Source organism: Nylanderia fulva, unplaced genomic scaffold, assembly GCF_048542155.1.
Source record: "Nylanderia fulva isolate GAGA-0341 unplaced genomic scaffold, ASM4854215v1 Scaffold8, whole genome shotgun sequence".
NCBI lineage: Eukaryota > Metazoa > Arthropoda > Insecta > Hymenoptera > Formicidae > Nylanderia > Nylanderia fulva.
Window position 1 is genome coordinate 3,034,302 of NW_028190916.1, and position 20,444 is coordinate 3,054,745.

Genomic DNA, 20,444 nt, shown 5'->3' on the forward strand with positions numbered 1-20,444 from the left:
AACGATGAATTAAGGAATAATTATTAAAGGATGAAAAGAAAATACTTTACAAGATTTGATATGGTTATATATTATAATGTTGTTTATTAAACGATGAAAAGAAAATACTTTACAAGATTTGATATCGATATATATTATAATGTTGTTATGATATAAAAAACTTTTGTTATAACAACTTTACAAATAAATTTTTTTATCTATACATAGTGGATTGAAAGGAATAGGAATAACACAGAAACGAGAATTGATTTGCAAAAGTATTTATTAAATGTGTGTTACATCCTCATACATTATTTATTTAATTATAAATCGTTAATGGCGTTAATACAATCATAATAACATTAAATGTTCACGATATTACGTCAAATAGAAAACTTGAGAAATCCCCGAATTAAAGTGTCTTATATGTGTGTTTTTTGTATCTCTTTCTTTGTATGCTTTAATTTTAAGAAAAAATGCTATATTTTGAAGTTAAGATCGTATAAGTACATCTGTCACATATAGTTTATAACAAAGTTGAAGTTAATTTTTGCCTAAATGTATAGGATATTTGATCAAAAACTAAAACTTTGCTGTTATACTGATCATCAACGTTGACCAATGTTGCTTTTTCCAATTTCAGAAATACACATGGAATGTTCAGAAAAAGTGCAACATATAAAATTATCAAAAATATTTTAAAAATATAAATATCTTTTATTTAAACTAAGATTCCAATATCTCGAAATATCTAAATTACAAAAAACACATGTTATTTTATTTCAAAAGTATCTATTTTCAAATATATTTGTTCTCAGCTTTACTAAAAATAATATTAGTTATTGTAAAATTTTTTAAACTTGAATTTTATTTTATTTTTTTAGTCTTGTATATACATATTATAAACTATTTATTTTAAAAGTCAATAGTCAAATTTAAGGTCAATGTAATAATCACAAGGTCAATTTTAAAATAATATATTGTGATATATCTTTAAGATCATATGCGTGAGCTATTTAATTTCAAATAAAGTCAAAACTGTGATTTAAGGTCAAATTTTAAAATAATAAATTTAAATAAGTATATTTGTCACATGTGTGTCATGAAATACTCGGTTTAATGCCGACAGTCAAATAAATAAAACAAGTTGTCAAAAATAAAAAATAAATATCGAAATTTTAATAAATTAATTTAAGAGAAAATTATTTGTTATTATTAGGATATTACTTGTATACGTAAGAGAATGATTATTCACCTTGTTTTTGAACAATCCTGTGTATGTGTGTGCATGTAATATCTATTTAATATTGATATATATATATACAGAATGCGACAATGGTCGAGCGTTTGTTTTGATCAGACAATAATCACTACCAACAACAATCTTAAAACTCTGTTGCAGACTGCAAAAACAAAGGCACCACAAACGCTGCCTTAAAACAATACATATAGCTTTTTCTTTTATAAATAAGATTATTTTGTTCGCTATATAAAATTTTTGTAATGTATAAACAAATGTGTATATATATATATATTTACATATTTATGAAAGATCTTAAAGTAAAAAATAAGTATTCAATGATCATTAGACTATAATAGTACTAGGCTATTAATGCCATACTACGATGTTTTTCAATGATAAGATTAACAAATTATAATAAAACTAATAATAACGCTTAAAAATAATAAGTTTTAAACGTATTAATTTAGTCGTATTTTTATAATAACTATTAAATAAATCGTTAGCGATCTTTTTAATAACTCTGTGAGATGCTTATTAAGTTCTACGTTGAAAAATATCGCAGTGTGTTACATTCGTGTATGATGAATCTTGAGAAAAAAATTCAGAAATTTCGTTTCTTAATTGCGACGAAATCCTCTGAAATTTAGTTTTCTATAATAATAATTGCGACGTGGTTTGTAACGCCTTCAATTTCACAGACCGCATTTGCAGTTTACGCTATATCATAAAACTACACACGACAAAAAAAACCTCTTATCTAATTTACTATGCAAGTGTCGAGTGCAGTCAAAGTCCTATTGGCGACTCTGCCAATGATTATCATCATATTTCGTGATTACATCGAATTAAAGCGTCAGCATGCCCTAATCGAAAAAGCGCTATTATTTTATCTCGACACGCGAACGAACGCGTCTAAGAATAAAACTTGATTGACAAGTACGACGAAACTGTAAATTCTTATTTAGTTTCGATTGCACTGTGCAAAGTGCAAAAGTATATATTGTATTATCGATGATTTGAAAATGTGTCGTTCTAACATGTATGATATTTTTATTAACAGATAACATGAAATGAAGTATCGAAAAAAATAGCTATATTATGTTTGAACTTCGAAAAATGCAAAGTAAAATTGCTAATCATACAACAGAACGTAAAAAGCAACGGTTTTCTTCCTTCCTTCATTCTTTTAATTGTTCTAATCATTAAATCTCATGTACTTTTTTAAATTATTAATAGAAAAAATTTATGCAAGCTTATAAAATAAATATAATTAAATGGTTTTATATAAGTGCAATAGTAAATATACATCTTTTATACTTATTCATATTTAGCAAATCAAATTATAAAATTGTGATTTTTTTTTAAATTCATTACGTATAAATTTCGTTAGTAGAATTTCTCCTTTTGTACTTTTAATAAAATTTTTATAGATTATATAATAAAATCTTTTTTCTCCAAATTAAAACAATACACCCCTGTGCCTTTGTTGCATTAATTTGTTCTGGGGTTTACATTGTTATTGTGTAAAAAATCGAAAATATTTCTTACAATTAAGAGTTTATCACAAAATCTATATGTCAGAAGATAATCGAACCGTTTCTTTTAACATTCACCCAGATTCACAATGACATTGCACAATTATGCAAGAAATATATAATTCGTACAACGTATGATATACCAGTGATATATATGTATAGACGGTTATATATGTTTACTATACTCTACAATCGAAATGATCCAAACATTAATACGTTCTTCAATATGCGATAAATCGGAAAATTATCGATCATTTTAATATCTCATTATAGAATTCGACGTGTCATGGAAAATGTGAAATACGATTTCGCATCGATGAAAGAACGCTTAACGATATTGTAGTACAAATCAACAAGTCGGACGAAGAAAAGGCACCAATATTCATGCTTCCATAATGCGATTTTAACACTTTGAATTCACCGATTTAATGATACATTTCATAATTTATGTTTTGTAACTGTGATAATCTTATATCTACTTTACTGACTTTCTTTTCTCTCTTTAATATTATATATATGAATACTGTATAATTTAAATACATAATTTTTGTACAATAAAGTTTAATCGAAAATAAAATACGCAATGGTAGAGCGATAATATCGGATTCAAAGTGCTAAAATATCGTTCTAATGAAAGTGGCATAAGTACAAAATGTTTTGTGCTAACCGCAAGCCATTATTTGCTTCTCGTATAAGTATTCGTTCTGGTCGCCTCGCGCATATCGCATTCCAAATTTTCTATATAAAACTACTGTTTCATTTCTTTGAATGCTTGTTCGCTGCATTTTACTGTTGATTACACAAGACATACATCACTCTGCCACGTATGGCTTTCGTATAGAATAATTGACTAACTACTTATCATTAAGAAAAGGTACGTTGTCATCGCATTCAATTTTTTCCTACATTTGAACACAATTACAAAGTTTGGAACATTTCAAATGTTGAGCGTTTCTCTCTTTTTTATATTATAATATATACATATATATAAATATATTTTACACATATATATGTATACACATATAAACACCATTGCATATGTATATATATGTATACATGTATATATACATATAGATATGTTTATATATACATATATATGCATATATATTATTATATATGTATATGTTATGTAAGAATATTAATAAAAGAATATGTCCGAATGCAATATTGCTTAATTCTACATATATATATACTGTTTTATATATTTATATATATATATATATATATATGCATATGATTTGTATATATATATATATAGAATATTTATAAACTTTTTATATTCCTATATAACAACAACATAATTCCTTTGAATAAGATTTAACAAATTGAACACAAAGGTTCCTACACTAGAGCAGATTATATTTAGTGAACGATGCTAATCGTGAAACGTGAAAGTTGTAGAATTACGTTATATAAAACGACCCATTTCACATCAACTTCTTTCGTCATAACGGAGGTACAACAATCTCGTTTCGCTGTAAACTGTTTTATTAGTTGTATTATAATAGAAACTAAATTTTTTTTTAGGTCGAATAAATATACATTTAATTTTCATTTAACGCTTTTTTAATGCTTAGTGTTATTTAAATAAAGAAAAAAAAATAATTATATTATAAATCTATTTATAAAAAATATACATGTGTATAATATTTTATCTTTTGCTTAAAAACAATAATCAGTCTTAAGATACAAACATATAATATTTGTCGAAACGAAGTTGCAGCATCTCGAAATTATTGCGCGAAACAAAGTCGCAAAAAGATATTACAATAATAGCATCCTATATTTTTTGAAAAAATTATCATCTAGTGCAGTTTACTAAGAATTTTTTTATAACATACATTTAGATTAATCCTTATCATTCATATATAAAGACTATTGTGTATGTATGTATATATTCATCAACAGTATATATATATATGTATATATATATATATATCAGCCTGTGTGATGAATGCAGCTACAATAATTCTACCATGCGATATTGAAAATGTAACATATTCTCCGATTATACCATATTACATATTAGAAATAATTATTTGACAGATTACTGTTTCTGCTATCCGTAATTAGTATAAAAATGCATCTCATGCTTCTTGTTAAAATTTTGTTGGAATTACACATATTTGCAATGTTATTTGTTCACGTAACAAAAATTGTTCCTTCGAGAAATATAGTTTATTCATTGCACAATATTAAATTAATTGCACAGTTTAGATTATACTTATTAAATTTTTGAGATCTTAAATCGAATACCAAAATTGAAAAATAACACGTTTTTAACAATAGAGTAAAAAGATAATTTACAGAATTTAAAAAAAAATTTATAATTTTAATTGCTATTTTATATTATATGAGAAAATTATTTTGTTAATTTAAAAATTTATTTAAATTTCGATTAAATAACTTTCTCATAAATTTTTGACATATATATATATAGATATATATATATATATAGATATATATATGCGTGTGTGTAAAAATAATTAAATAAAATATATTAAAAGTTGCGTAATGATATTATTAGCTGTACTTATATTATATAACCATCCTTACTTAGTTACATAAAAATATTTTGAAAATAGGAGCATCAATTATCAGTAAGTAATACCTATCTAAGTAGTTAAAAAAGATATTAAGAAGAATGTGTGATTCAAAATTAATGTACTATGAATACGATAATAAAAATATCTCGAAGAAACAATCTTATAGAGTGAATAACAAATAAGAATTGCACTTTCGACGTTAATTCATTAACAATTAACATATTTACGCACAGCGTATATATATGTTATATGTATATATATATATATTTATATATATGTACAGATATACATATATATAAATATATAGATATAAAAAGTAGATAATACCAAGAAATACATAAAAACAAGAAATACGAATTCCTATCATCGATAAAGCCAACATATGTATAAATAAGTATATATATATGTTAGATTGATTTCATAAATTCTCTATAATATATATATATAAGGCCAAATGTACATTGACATGATATTACTATTGCATTAACGTTTTGTTTGTACGTGTTACCTTTATAAAAGAATCTAATACGCGAACAATGTAAAATTAAAACTAGTATATAATTTGTAAAAATAAATTCGACACGCTCGTCTTCGCGTCGAATATGACAAAAATAATATGTTTGTTTAACTGCACATGGCAGCGCAAATAAATTTTTATATCGTTGGCTCATTAATTTAACAAGTATTGATCATTGATAAAATCTCAATGACGGCAGTATCTTTATAAATAACGTATCGTGGATGTTTGTTTTTTCTAAACTTGAAAATTAATAGAATGCATTCGCGTTGCTACCCTCCGGAAATACGAAAAAGTAGAACGAATTTGTTCTCACATTTTGTTAAACGATATAATAACATATATATATATATATATATATATATATATATAAAACATCGGATTAATAAATCAGAATATGTCAAAATTTTTTGAAATCACCTTTATCACTAACAACAATTATTTGTAATATATATATATATACACGAAGTAAAAGGTAACTTAACAATTTCCGCATTCTTTACGACAATGTATTATTAATATACAAATAAAATCTACTATAACGAATATTAGTCATATCGGAACAATCGGTTATTTATAGTCCAATTCAAATTAGACTAATATGGGATGAATAACTGAATTAATTTCGAGAATCTTGAAACGGATATTCTTCCGATGGAAAATAAAGCTCTAAAATCCATAAACTTTCGGCATGCACTAAAAAATGATTTTTCCATATGAAAAATATACTTTACTTAATCATCGCATGTACGATCTTTACACCATATGATCATAATCGTCCTTGTCTGATCTTATCAGGTACAAGCTTTCGAAAAGCCCTCATATCACTTACAATTAGTCATATATAAAGTCATAAATAAAGTATATTCTATTTCACACTTGCCTCTCCCAAGAAAATAACATCAAGTTTCAAAATTTTCGAAACTATTTTCCTTATTTTTCCCTTATTATTGGACTATTAACGCAAACAAAAAAAAATTACACATTGTCAATTTGATTATACAATTTCAAGAATTCACTAAGTTGACATAATTATAAACATGTATTATTGATCGATTTGCAACAATTAAAGAAACCAAGTAGATTCTCTCAATTTCTCGATATATTGTGTATTTTCCGAATAACATTTTGACTGAAGAAATAACCGTCATGTGATATGACATCTATTTCCATTTCACGCATTTTTGCTAATGCGTTCTACGTTATTTGAATTGCCACTAGTCTACCTTTCAAGCAACCTTGCATCCGGAGTTAAACATCTATTATTCCAATTTATCATTATATATACGTAACATGTAATAATGCAATATCTCTCGTCATAAAAAATCGTAAGCCTTAGTCGTACTTCGAACAAGGTCATTTGTAATTACAGGATGGATAATTTTCGTCACTGTAAAACACGTTAACAAACCTGTTTCCAATATATAAAAATTTATATATATATAATTCATATATTTATTCTACACACACATATATTCTATCTGCATACGTATATCGCGAATGTATTTTAACTAAAATCTTTTTAATCGTGAACATAAATCACAGCATAATATTTTACTTTAAGATGTAACAATAATAAGCATCTTCCATAAAACAAGCCTACATTCCATTATACTTTTTCTTTCGAAATAGTTTTTTTTTTTTTTCAAGAAGAAACAGGTTTCCTAACTGTTTTCTCTGAAAGAGATTTACTTTATACCTTAAGAGTAGCTTTGGGAGACCAGTGATGGAAACGAGCGGGTCCTGCAGGATAAGAGGACGGGTGTACCCATTTATTCCCCCGATGTCCCATAAAGGGCGGCGGAGAAGGGCCACCAAGGAAATGCGGAGGCATTATATTGTACCAAGGCTGATTGATCGGATGAGGACCGTAAACCATGCTAAAGGAGTGGCCGAACCACGAACGATTTCTGTTCGGATGCAGTCTAGGACTATTCAAATTACGCCTCCTACCTGTACCGTTATTGCTATGCTGTTGATTTTGATTAACAGTGCTTAGTAATTTTGATTTCGGCTGTTGTTCTGTACTAATGCTTAAAGGGGATTTCTGTAACAAAAACATACAAAATTTATTTTTAAGTTATCATGTAGCTATGTATAGAAAATATAAAGAAAATATACATATAAGTAAAATATTATCATTCAATGTACGTTTCATAAATAAATTTTTCATCCACTCTATTCAAAATCTGTAACTATTAGATTATATTTACACTCTATAAGAAGTTCAATTTACCTGATACAAGACATTAATTGAATTAAAAATAATGACAATAGAAACACTCACCTGTATCTTGATGGATCCCTCGTGGTTTTCCTTGTTTTCCTTCTCTACGTTCTCTTTGTGTTCGCCTTGAAAGATAGGTACGGTGTTCTCCTTGTCCTCAAACGAAGCCAGTGTGCAGTACGATCCTTTGCTCTCACCGAATCGACAGCAGACCTCATTGGGGTCAACCCACAAAGTTAACTCCACGGGTAGGGCCAAATCTTCGTACTTAACTCCAGCAGCACTTGCTGCGCTCTCCAAGGTCGCATCTCGACGATTGTGGCCGTTGACACGAATACAACGATAGCCCTGGCCTTTGAACGGCTTGTCGGGGAACCAGTGGTTCTTAAAGCGTTCCATCAGCAGTTCGACCAAGTGCCGCTTGAAGCATTCCAATTGATCGGGACTAAATTTTTCGCTTTTTTCGATCAGCTTTACTAAGAACAGTACCGCCGCCCTGATCTCGTTGAGCATCTTGTCGTATGTCCGAATTACAGATTGATCGGCTGCACCTTTCGCGATACCACAGTAGCAAGCTCTTGGAAACTAAAGTACCATTTGCCCAAGTCACGGTGGAGCACATAGAGCCCTTCTGCACCGTAGCAATGCTTGAATTCTTCAAGATCTATGTTAGCGTGTATTGCTGGCGTCTTGCTAGCCCAAACTTGAAATAATTGTCTCGACCGTACAGTTTGTATGTTCCACTAATGCCGCTACAATCTATATATAAACAGAAAAAAAAAACAATATCATCATTGTTATCAGTCATATTCTAGATATTTCGCTGCTCGAAATCTCGATTTCGAGTAATTTAGAATTCGGGTTAATACAAGTAGAATAAAAACTGAAGAAAAACAATTGCCTCTTGATAATGCAAATTCTCGAGTGATAAGTAAAATATATAAACGCGTAGGATCAATGACCTCTTACTCAATTAAAAGGCTGATTTCATGCTTTAATCTCGATATCGCCAGAGTACTTCGGCACGCTGAAAAAAAAAGAAACTAGAACGCCAAGCGCGTTCCACTTTTCAACAAGTCACCGCTTGAAAACACTGTGGTCTATACAAAGCACACAGTTGATTTGTTTATTTATTTTTCCTCGCTACCTGGACGAAACGTCAAAACGACGCGCGTTCGAGGTTGACAGATGTTACGCGACCCGGATAACAACCGGACGAATATAATCGTCTCTCCCAGTACAATATGTTATGCATGCACGCGTGAATCAGCTGAATAATAAAGTAAGGCAGGCAGGTTAGGCGAAGGAGAAAGTCTTGGGATTTCCGCGTGGAAATGGCTCGCATCGTTCGCTCCACGCTGCCGATCGAGCTAATTGCAAGCGATCTCCGGATCTCCGGCTGAAAGATCGGGAGCTCGTGCGAAACGTCAACGAGACGGCGACGAGTCATTTGTGCCAGCTCATTGCTGCCGTCCCGCGCATCCTGCCGAATCCGTGGCAGACTTTTTCCTCCATCATCGACGCGTTGGAGCGTTTCGATGCGAGTCGATCCGCGAATTTGACTGCTGTCAAGTGCGGTTAACGAAATATAAAGTCAATCTTACGAATCAGTGACGAAAATTCCCGTCTCTCTAACGTGTGCGCGAAACTCTACTACGTCTTCTTTCTCTTTAAATAAACGTACCCGAACCAACACGTGTTACGTTGCACCCCGTGATCGTGGAGTATAGAAAATTATGTAGATGTGCACACGTGTCGCGCGAGACGCGTGCTTTCTTGTGATTGGACCGAACGGGAACTCGCTCGACCAATCAACATGCGTCATTGTGATGCCGCCTTGAGACGTCAGTCTGTTCGTCTGGTTTGCGTTTTCTGGAGTAACAAGTTTTGAGAGATCAGCAGCAAACCTTTTGTAATTTTCAAGCTGATGTTGCATTTGCGTAAAAAATTTGTTCAATTGGTTATCGGATAAAGAATGATATAGAATTTTTAGAGTAATTATAATTCGATATTCAATACGTCTTGTGGCTTTTTATTCGAAATTTACGTCTAGCTCTCAGCTGAAACTCAACAAAACCACAGATTAATAGACAGATCGCCAAAGGTCTGGATGAAGGAGAGACCAGCATTTCTCACTGATTTCAGCGCCATATCGTAGTAGTGGTCAATGCAGTAACTATTAATACGTTCCCAAGATAAGAGCGTCTCATGCTCATGAACTCGTCCGGCGGCATGTACGAGATTTATCTTTTCGTAGCGTTCGCGTATTTCGGAAAGGACAGAATTTTATGATGTTATAAATAAATAAATAAATAAAATATTAACCTGACCTATTATAATTATTTTTTAATAAATGTTTCATTATTATTATCATCTAAGTCTAAGTCGTTTAATTAATTTTTAGTTTTTTAATAATCAATTTAATTTATTCTAATCATTTTAATATGTGAAAAATACTAATACGTATACGTTTTATAATGAATTAATATATTTCGAGAGTCGAATTATATATTTTTAATAATATAAAAGTGTTCAAAAATTATATTTGACTTTTAATTTTAATTATTTTAGCAAAGAGTTCCGAAATCTCTTACACACATAATAGGGATTTTGTTCATCCATATAATTCGCAATTAAGTATATATGTTAATTATTAATTTTAATAAAATACAAAATTAAAATTAAAGGTCAAATATAATTTTTGAACATAAATATATTCAATTCGTTATAAAACGTATACCCGTGATAGTATTTTTCTCGTACAAAAATAACTAGAATAAATTAAATTACTCATAAAAAAATAAAAAAATAATTAAATAATTTATATTATATATGATAATAATAAAACATTTTATAAAAAAACAGATTCAATAAATATAAGTATATATATAACATGTACTTATATTTATTGAATCTGTTTTTTAATAAAATGTTTTATAAGCTTAGAAAACTTGACTTTGACGTAACTAGCAAATTTTATTTAATTATTTCACGACGGTTTGACGTAATAAAATGTTTTATTATTATTATATAAAATATAAGTTTAAATTCTTTAATTAATTTTTAATCTTTTATGATTAATTTAATTTACTCTAATTATTTTTGTACGAGAAAAATACTATCATGGGTATACGTTTTATAATTAATTTAATATATTTGTGTTTAAAAATTATATTTGACCTTTAATTTTAATTTTTATTTTATTAAAATTAATAATTAACATATATACTTAATTGCGAATTATATGGATGAAAAAAATCCCCATTATGTGTGTAAGAGATTTCGGAACTCTTTGCTAAAAAATAATTAAAATTAAAAGTCAAATATAATTTTTGAACACTTTTATATTATTAAGAATATATAATTCGGTTCCCGAAATATATTAATTCATTATAAAACGTATACGTGATATTATTTTTCTCATATAAAAATGACTAGAATAAATTAAATTAATTATTAAAAAACTAAAAAGTAATTAAACGACTTAGACTTAGATGATAATAATAATGAAACATTTTATTAAAAAAAGATTCAATAACTAGTAGGTCAGGTTATAATTTTTTATTTATTTATTTATAACATTATGAGCTATTAAGCTCATCATCTCGTTCGCTCTCTGTCTTGCTTTCATTCGGCAAGTCACAAACGATATATGATACTCGTATGTTCCTACTTCAACTCTCGAGAATTTGAAACAAACGAAACTCTTGTCCAATATACAGGGTGTCCGGTAACTAACAGACCAATGATTACAAATGGATTCTTTGGTCAATTTGGGAACGATTTTTCCTCAGCGAAAATGTCGAAAAAGGTCATCATTTTTTACAACTTTCCAATCTTTGTCATTATGTATCTTTATAACTAAGCCTTAAATTAAAATTTTATTATAGTAAATTCTACCTGAAATTAACTGAAGAATGTAATTATGTTAGACTTTTAACTCCAAAACGTTTAGTTTTCAAAAAACCTATTTTTTTCAATCGCTTATAACTCGAAAATTATTGACTTCTCAACATTTTTGCTAAGGAAAAATCGTCTCCAAATTGGCCAGAGAATCCGCCCTTAATCATTGGTCCGTTAGTTACCGGACACCCTGTATATATTATATAAAAGTGTATAGCACGTCAGAAGCTTGTGAGCTTACAGCGATAAGTAAAAACAATTGCGTATCTATTTCATTGCGTTTATCTGTTTAAACGCGCGCTTTAATTTTTCCAACGTTTTTGCCTGTTTATATTTTAAAGGTCCTCTCTTCTAAAAATCTTGTTTTAAAGATCCTCTCCGCGAGCAAAATTCGAAAACATAAATTATTTAATATTTTTACTTTATTATTTGTAAATCCTCGGTAATTTCAACATTTTTCTATTTGAAAATTATTAATTTTCTATTGCCAATTAATTTTATCACAGACTTTACTCTTACTCCCATTGCACTTTCGTTTGCGGTTTTCAGTATACGATTTTTTATCGTAGTTACTGAAAATTATTATTGTGAATTATACTTGTGCAGTGATTTGAAGAATTTACAATTTCGTTGAAATTGTTGATTTTTCAAAAAAATTACGAGATTCGCGGAAATTGCGTGCTTTCTTGGCATTTTCCGTTCGCGGCAGGCGGTTTATTTTTGATTGTTGCAAGTGTTTTTGTTTTTTTTTTTTTTTTTTGATAATAATAATGTGAAATAAATCACGATATTTGACAGATGTGCATATATATAGATATTGTAATAATAATAATATTATATCATAAAATTGTAAATTGTTTCAATTTTTTATAGACTGCGATAAAAGATTTTACATTTGGATAAGAAACTGCGGTAAGTAAAAATATAAAATTCTTGAAAACGTACCAAAAATATTTGATAACGTAAAAAGGTGAACTTTGAAAAATAAGGAACTTAAAAATTGCACTAATAAATGGGCTATATGTGAGCCGTGCGCGGATGTAAGGTGTGTTATATCGAAATTTAATTAATAGAATTGAGAATTAATCCCAATTTTAAGTCTTACAAATGTCCAAGCTAATTTTTTGTACCTCGTGTACATTTTTGAAAGTTATATCGAAAAATTAAATTTCAATATGCGTTTTACATCTCACATTTCGCATACGGCTCACATATAGCCTATTTATCTCTTATACTTTATTTCAACCCTTATAGAAATTTATTACTAGTAACGCCAATTTATCACTTATTTCGAGTAATTAATCACTTTTATTTCGAATACTTAAATTACTGTATATTATAGTATTTTAAATACTCAAAATAAGTGATTAATTGGCGTAGTGATAAATTTCTACAAGAGAATAAGGAGCCTTTAAATTCTTAATGTAAAAAATTTCAAGTAATTTTCTTTAATAAAATTTAATTAAAAAATTTAATTAAAAATTTTTTGAACACTGTGTTATATCACATTTAAAATCGTGATTATTTCAATAAAAAAACATTTTATGTGTAAAAAATATATTTTTTATATTTAATAAATTTTATATATATATATGCATATATGTAAAATATTCTCTCTCTCTCTCTCTCTCTCTCTCTCTCTCTCACACACACACACACACACACACACACACACACACACAACGGGGGCCAAATCTCTCAAATTGGTCTCATGATCAATTAGCCTGGATTCGCACCAGGGGCAAAGTCTGTTGGTAATGTCAAACGAATTTAGCCTGGACTTGCACCAGGGGCAAAGTCTTTTGGTCGAGTCTACGAAATTTAGCACGGACTCGAACCAGGGGCAAAGTCTTTTGGTTCAAGTCTACGAAATTTAGCACGGACTCGAACCAGGGGCAAAGTGTGTCGGTAAGGGGCAAAGTCTATCGCACGAAGATGGCGGTCTCTTCTTTAGGCAGGCCTTTGGCGATCTGTCTATTAATCTGTGACAAAACATACATGTGGCACGTGGTTGAAATTTAACTTGATACTTGCATATTTGTGTTTTTGGAAAACATGCCTAGAAATTTGCCTAACATTTTAGTAACAGGTATATAATAGATACGTAATTATGATATGCATATATTTATAGTTCATTAAATCAAATCAGTTTGTGGCAAATAATTATTCTCATCAGAAATCTACATATTCTTTATAGTTTGAAACTGATTCTATTATGTTGAAATAAATTTTTGACTTTTTACATAAATTTCATATAAGAGCTTCCACTGTTTTTGTTTCTCAAATTCTCATATTAATACTATGGCATATATTGGACATTGAAATACTAAATAAGTAAAAGTAAAAAGTAAAGGATGAAATTGAGTTAAAAAAAATGAATAAATTTAAAGCTACTTGAAATAAAAGACTACTCTCTAAAATAAAGAACGGATGGTCACTATAGATAAGTGTCATTTATCAAATTTTATTAAGAGTATTGTGTTTTCTAGGCACACCTGGTGTTGGCAAGAGTGAAATGGCACATATGTTATCGGAGAAAACTGGACTAACATGGCTCGATGTTAGTCAACTAGCTATAGAGAATAAATGTGTAGATGAATATGATGAAGTATATCAATGCAGGACGTTAGATGAAGATAAGGTAATGATTTTTTCATATTACAATGATATACATCTTGCTATATTAATGTTTTTAACTGAAATAGATTGCAAAATATTATTTGTTGTAAATTCTGTATTATCTAAATTTTCTTGACATAACTAAGTGTATAGATTTTTGTATATTTTTATCTCTAGTTACTGGATGGAATGGAAAGTGCTATGAATGGAGGAGGAATAATTGTAGATTATCACAGTGCTGAACTTTTTCCTGAGAGATGGTTTGACATTGTATTTGTACTCAGAACAGACAATACTATCTTGTACGATCGTCTCGAGAAAAGGGGATACTCTGGAAAAAAATTGCAGGATAACATAGAATGCGAAATTTTTCAAACTATTCTTGAAGAAGCAAGGTCAGCCTACAACAAAGAAATAGTACATGAACTGTTTAATGATACTTTTGAGCAGATGACAAATAATGTAGATAGAATATGTCAATGGCTGGAGCAATGGAAAATAAACAATCAGCAAACTTGAAAATATGTATATTTAAATTAGATTAATTATACTTTACATTATTTATTTATACTTTAATAACACTACTTAGTGCAAAATAAATTCATTGATTGGCAAAATTTATTTATATATACAAATTGTAGAATTTATTGCACTAAAGTCTGTACATATATATTACATATATAAAACACAATTTCTATATTATAAATAATATAATGTATTAAAAAAAATTATATAAAAACAAATTGGCTTTTTGTAAAAGATGTATCTATTCTACTATACCTAAGTCATGTTTCAGTCTTTTTAATTTATTGTTTATAGAATCGTAATATTTCATTCTTGTCAAGATTTTTGTTGCTGTTTCAATATCTTCCTTATTGAATGCTTCTGCCACTTGCCTATAAAAAAAATTGAGAAAAATATTAGGTATACTGAAGTATATACTAAAAACAAGCAGCATAGATTTAAAACTAAAAAAGATTACTTTGACAATGTATCAAGTACTTCCTTAGATTCTTTGGTCAACTGAAAGATTTTGTCTTTGTCTTCCATTGCATTTTCTATTTCCTCATTACGCTCCATAATTTCCATAAGAAATTCTGGATTCAAGTTGGTAGTTTCTTCTGATATCGATATACCTTTTAATTGTAACATATACAATCCTCTTTTTAATGGATGCATTAATGTACTATAAGCCTTATTTATTAGAGATGATAAATTCTCTGAGATTTGTCTTTCTTTCTGTAGATAATTAAAATAAATTTTATATTTTTATTTTTATTGCAAGATATATGAAAAGGACATTTTGATAATTGTAAATTAAGAAACTTGCCTCAGATTTATTACCAAATTTATCAGGATGCAACATTTTTTGCAACTCTCTATATTTTTGATGCACTTCCTCATTTATGACATTATAATTTTTTCTAATTCCCATGATGTCAAAGTAGTTCAAGTTCTGTGGTAATTCCTGCAACGCTTTGCACTTCGAGCAGAACAGCTCGGACTTGTATACATAATTACAGTTCCAACATTTAAGTGGATTATCGCTACAGAAACGCTGAGTTCCAAATAATAAGGTCATAGGGTGAATCGTGTTTCTCGACGATGCACCGTACGAATGCAGCTGACATTGCTGCTTAACTGGACTTACTGTTAACGTGAATTTTTTAATGGTTCTCATCAAAAACATCTTTTCACCAATATAATCTCATGTAATCTGTCATGTCATGTATGACAATTATTATCGCGCGATACGTACGCGAGCAAGGTGATTACTCGAATATCTTACTTCCGCCTCTCTCCCGATAAAACGCTATCAGACCGCGGAGCGCTAACACAAAGCTGTTTTAGGTTACATCGAGTCCAGTATGAAGCAGAACAGATGGTTCCTGTAGCAATTTACACCTATATCTGATTCGCAATATTATATCTGGATTCAAGGTCAGACGAGTAGGATTATGAATTCGACCAAGAGTCGCGGTCACGAGAAGAAAACGTGTCGCAGAATTTGACGTAAGCTAGAGTCGTGTGCGAGTGTCCCCGAGCTTCCTCGAGGCTCCCCTAAGTCCCCAGGAAAACGCAGCGAGATGGGGGACCATCGACAACAGCTGAGTAATTTAATCAAATGGTTGGGCACATTCGACCTTCAAGCACCGCATAACTCTGCGGAGAATATAAGCGATGGAGTCGCCCTGGCGGAGGCCCTGGCCCAGATTGCACCAGAGTGGTTCACCGCAGTATGGAAGGCGAAAATCAAGACAGACGTGGGTACCAACTGGCGTCTTAGAGTAAGCAATATGAAGAAGATCGTGGAGGCTGTAATGGAGTATTACATGGAGTGCTTGAACCAGCAACTGTCGGGCTACATCAAACCTGATGCGATCAAGATCGGGGAACATTGTGACAGCGACGAGCTGCGTCGTTTGTTACAGCTGATTCTTGGCTGCGCTGTCAATTGCGATCAAAAGCAGCAGTACATCACCAAGATCATGAGCATGGAGGAGACCGTGCAGCAAGCAATAATGCAGAGTATTCAGGAGCTTGATAGCAGCGTACACGGGCCAAGGATGAGCCTGGGCACTAGCTTGAACTTCGACGTGGCTGATGGTGCTCAGCAGAGACTCTATGCGGAGTTTCAGGCGACAGTGGATATGAAGGATCAATTGGCGCAAAAGTGTCACGAGCTTGACCAACAGCTTTCTCTGTTGCAGGAGGAGAAGGCTGCATTGATTGCGGAGAATAAGAAATTCCAGCAACGACTGGATGAGTTTGAGAATCCGGAGGAGTCTGGCTCTATATTAAAATATTCTGGATTGCGGAAGCAAGTGGAAACATTAAAGGATGAATTGTTTAAGATAGAAACATCCAGAGATGATTACAGATTAAGGGTGGAATTGTTTGAAAAGGAAGTGTTGGAGTTGCAGTCGAGACAGGAGGATTTGCAGAAAGCAGCTGACGAAGCAAATCATCTGAAGGACGAAGTGGATGCTTTGAGGGAGACTGCGGATAAAGTAGCAAAGTATGAAATCATGATAGAATCGTATAAGAAGAAGATGGAGGATTTGAGCGATCTTAAGAGACAGTTGAAGATATCAGAAGATAAAAACGTTGAATATTTACAAGCCAAATTGGACTATGAAGAAGAAGTAAAGCGTACGTTGATGTTGCGTAATCATTTGGAGGCATGTAAGCAGCAGCTCACAGAAGTTCATCATAGACTGGATGAGCAAAGCAACAAGTACGATCGACTGGAATTCGAAGGCAAGAAGATGGAAGCGAAGTTGGGTGCTTTGCAGAGGGAGAGGGATCGATTGTTCATCGAAAGAGACGCTTTGAAGGAGACAAATGAGGAGTTGAAGTGCACGCAATTGCAAACTGCTGAGAACATGGCGAAACCTAGTACTGATAGTACCGATGTTGCCGGCACGGAATTGATTCCGCTCGACATTAAGGAGAAATTACTTCGTTTACAATTGGAGAATAAGATGTTGAAGATGAAGCAGACAGGCAACGAAGACAAGCTACCGAGTGTGCAAGCGTTGCTGGAAGAGTCTGAGGAACGTTTAAATATGTTGCGAGGGCAGAATCGCAAGGCGAACCAGAGGATAATGGAATTGGAAACCAAATTGGAGGAAATCATGGGTACTCAAGCTAGCGGCGACAGCAAGACCGACAACATGGGTTTGAATCCGAAGATGTTGCAATTGCAAGACGAACTGCGAAAAACGCAGTCCGAAAAGGATCGACTGACACTACAGCTCGAGGAACGTGAGAGCGCTCTGCAAGCACAAAAGCAGAAAGTCTTCGCTGTTCAAGAGAAACTGACACGGAAGGAATTCGAAAACGCCGCTCTCGAGGAACGCTATAAAAAGTACATTGAGAAAGCCAAGAGCGTTATAAAGAGCCTAGATCCGAAGCAGAGTAATTCTTCACCGAGCGAGGTGGCTGTGTTGCGCAACCAATTGCTGGAACAGCGCAAGATAATCGAGAACATGGAGCGTTCCATGAAGGAGTCCAAGTTGCTGCGAGAGATGGAAGAGAAGCTAATGGTGACTGCTTTTCATAGATTAGGTCTGAATTGCCACAGAGAGGTGATAGATCAACGGCTCGCGGCGCTTAGTTCAGGACAGGGTCAATCCTTCTTAGCCAGACAGAGGCAACCTACGGCAAGACGCCATCCACCTTATAACTCGAAATGAGAAGAGCGAATCGATTTCATACTTAAGTATTATAAAATTAGGTGGTATTTAATTATTTGAGGCAATTAATTATAATTATTGTCAGCAATAATAGTGTGATAAATGTGATACTGCACACATGTTGCATTTTAATGTACAAACTTAACAGTCAAGCTTATTAAACAATGATGACTGTGAATATAACATTCAACACAATTAATATCTATTATCATAATAATATTTATATATATATTATTAAGATATCACATTTATCTCTCTATTACAATTATCACAAATAATTCTATTTTTTTCCGATATAGATATAAATGATTAATGTTAAAACAAAGGCAAAAAAAATTAGACATTTACTTTTTAATAAAAAAAAATAATAATTTATATGAAGCCTAATAGAGAATCTACATAAAAAGAATATCATGTATACTTAAATGAAGAGTTAATTCCTCTATTTAAATCATTTGTAGATGTGTTCAGCCAATTTTTCTGTCTTCCTGCAAAATTATTAAACACAGATATTTAATTTCGACACTTGATCCTGCTTGATCTCATAATTTCGATTCTCAGCCAAACATTTGTGATGATTTTCTAGCTATTAGAGATGTGCCAATGTATATGTTCCTGTATCTTTAATGAGTACATAAGTAAAAAAATAATTGCACGAAAATATCTCCATCAGCTAGAAAAACGAATTAAAATTACATATTTTTAAATTGTATTGCCATCTATATCGGAAATGTTTACCATTATACTTATTTTGATTGAGCTCAAAACAAAAAATATATTAAATAAATAAATTGTAAATAAGAGAGATTTTATATATACTTATATATATTGTAGATGGAATATACATTGCTTTGCAGTACACTAATAATGGATATTGCGCAACACATTGAATATTCTATAATATTCTAAACAAATTTTATCCCATCTAGTATTTTAATTTACATTGACGATAAACAATTATTGATTTGAAAATATTGTATACATTTGTATGGTAATGCTTATTTTGATAGAGTGTGATTGCTAAGTGTACATTTATGAAAAATGTCATGTTGCCTTGTGGAATAATATATGACGAAACAAATTGTAAATAATGTATATGTCAATATATACACATTTCTTGGGATTAGAAAAGGATATATTATATAAATATTTACACAATGCAATTTATTCATGTATTTATATTTTTATAGCGCGTTAATGTTATTATTTATTTGATACATGATTTACGTTATTACTTATATATATATTTGTTTTACAATTCTATTTTATAATCCCACTGCATATGATAGTGAAGAACAATTGGAAAACTCATGTATGGAATGTGTACATATAGATAATAGATAAATAAATATATAAATGCGCTATATAATATAACATATCCTCGAAATTAATGTTATCAATACCTATATTATATCCAGAACGTTTTAAGTAAAACAAATATTTAATTCTAACAATATTAATAATTTTTAAAAATCATTACAACTTACTATTGGCAAGATTTACAATTATTTATACATTTTAGACAAATCTCTTGTTTATTTTTGCTATTTTTATACTAATTTGTTTGATAAAATATCGTGTATAAATGGAAGAATTATTTATTATAATTATAGTTATTTCCCTGAGTTGTATAAATTTTTTAATATTAGTTTTAATAGGTTTATATCTAATTGTCT

General features: G+C 30.4%; 4 protein-coding genes across 7 annotated transcripts; 2 read left to right on the forward strand and 2 right to left on the reverse strand.

Annotated features, from left to right (window-relative positions):
* Positions 1 to 244: 244 nt before the first annotated feature.
* LOC114935980 (protein BTG3) lies at positions 245 to 9,796 on the reverse strand. 3 transcript variants are annotated; one of them, XM_029308937.2, is made up of 3 exons: positions 9,732 to 9,796; positions 8,108 to 8,806; positions 245 to 7,867 (listed from the first exon to the last, which is right to left on the reverse strand). In XM_029308937.2, the coding sequence occupies exons 2-3, from the start codon at positions 8,558 to 8,560 to the stop codon at positions 7,514 to 7,516; spliced, it is 807 nt and encodes a 268-aa protein (XP_029164770.1). In that variant the 5' UTR covers positions 8,561 to 8,806; positions 9,732 to 9,796; the 3' UTR covers positions 245 to 7,513. The 3 variants fall into 3 exon arrangements, with proteins under 3 accessions (XP_029164770.1, XP_029164769.1, XP_029164771.1); XM_029308936.2 differs by having other exon boundaries at positions 9,652 to 9,764; XM_029308938.2 differs by lacking the exon at positions 9,732 to 9,796 and adding an exon at positions 9,017 to 9,635.
* Positions 9,797 to 9,905: 109 nt separating this feature from the next.
* Positions 9,906 to 15,328, forward strand: Ak6 (adenylate kinase isoenzyme 6). 2 transcript variants are annotated; one of them, XM_029308941.2, is made up of 3 exons: positions 9,906 to 10,041; positions 14,440 to 14,591; positions 14,747 to 15,328. In XM_029308941.2, exons 2-3 carry the CDS (start codon positions 14,466 to 14,468, stop codon positions 15,086 to 15,088), a joined length of 468 nt encoding a protein of 155 aa, XP_029164774.2. In that variant the 5' UTR covers positions 9,906 to 10,041; positions 14,440 to 14,465; the 3' UTR covers positions 15,089 to 15,328. The 2 variants fall into 2 exon arrangements, with proteins under 2 accessions (XP_029164774.2, XP_029164773.2); XM_029308940.2 differs by lacking the exon at positions 9,906 to 10,041 and adding an exon at positions 13,866 to 14,039.
* Positions 15,082 to 16,632, reverse strand: Hsc20 (iron-sulfur cluster co-chaperone protein HscB-like protein, mitochondrial). Its single transcript, XM_029308939.2, has 3 exons — positions 15,900 to 16,632; positions 15,552 to 15,808; positions 15,082 to 15,465 (listed from the first exon to the last, which is right to left on the reverse strand). Exons 1-3 carry the CDS (start codon positions 16,257 to 16,259, stop codon positions 15,336 to 15,338), a joined length of 747 nt encoding a protein of 248 aa, XP_029164772.2. The 5' UTR covers positions 16,260 to 16,632; the 3' UTR covers positions 15,082 to 15,335.
* On the forward strand, positions 16,021 to 20,142 carry hook (hook microtubule tethering protein). The gene is made up of 2 exons (XM_029308935.2): positions 16,021 to 16,337; positions 16,421 to 20,142. The coding sequence occupies exon 2, from the start codon at positions 16,657 to 16,659 to the stop codon at positions 18,766 to 18,768; it is 2,112 nt and encodes a 703-aa protein (XP_029164768.1). The 5' UTR covers positions 16,021 to 16,337; positions 16,421 to 16,656; the 3' UTR covers positions 18,769 to 20,142.
* The last annotated feature ends 302 nt before the right edge of the window (positions 20,143 to 20,444 follow it).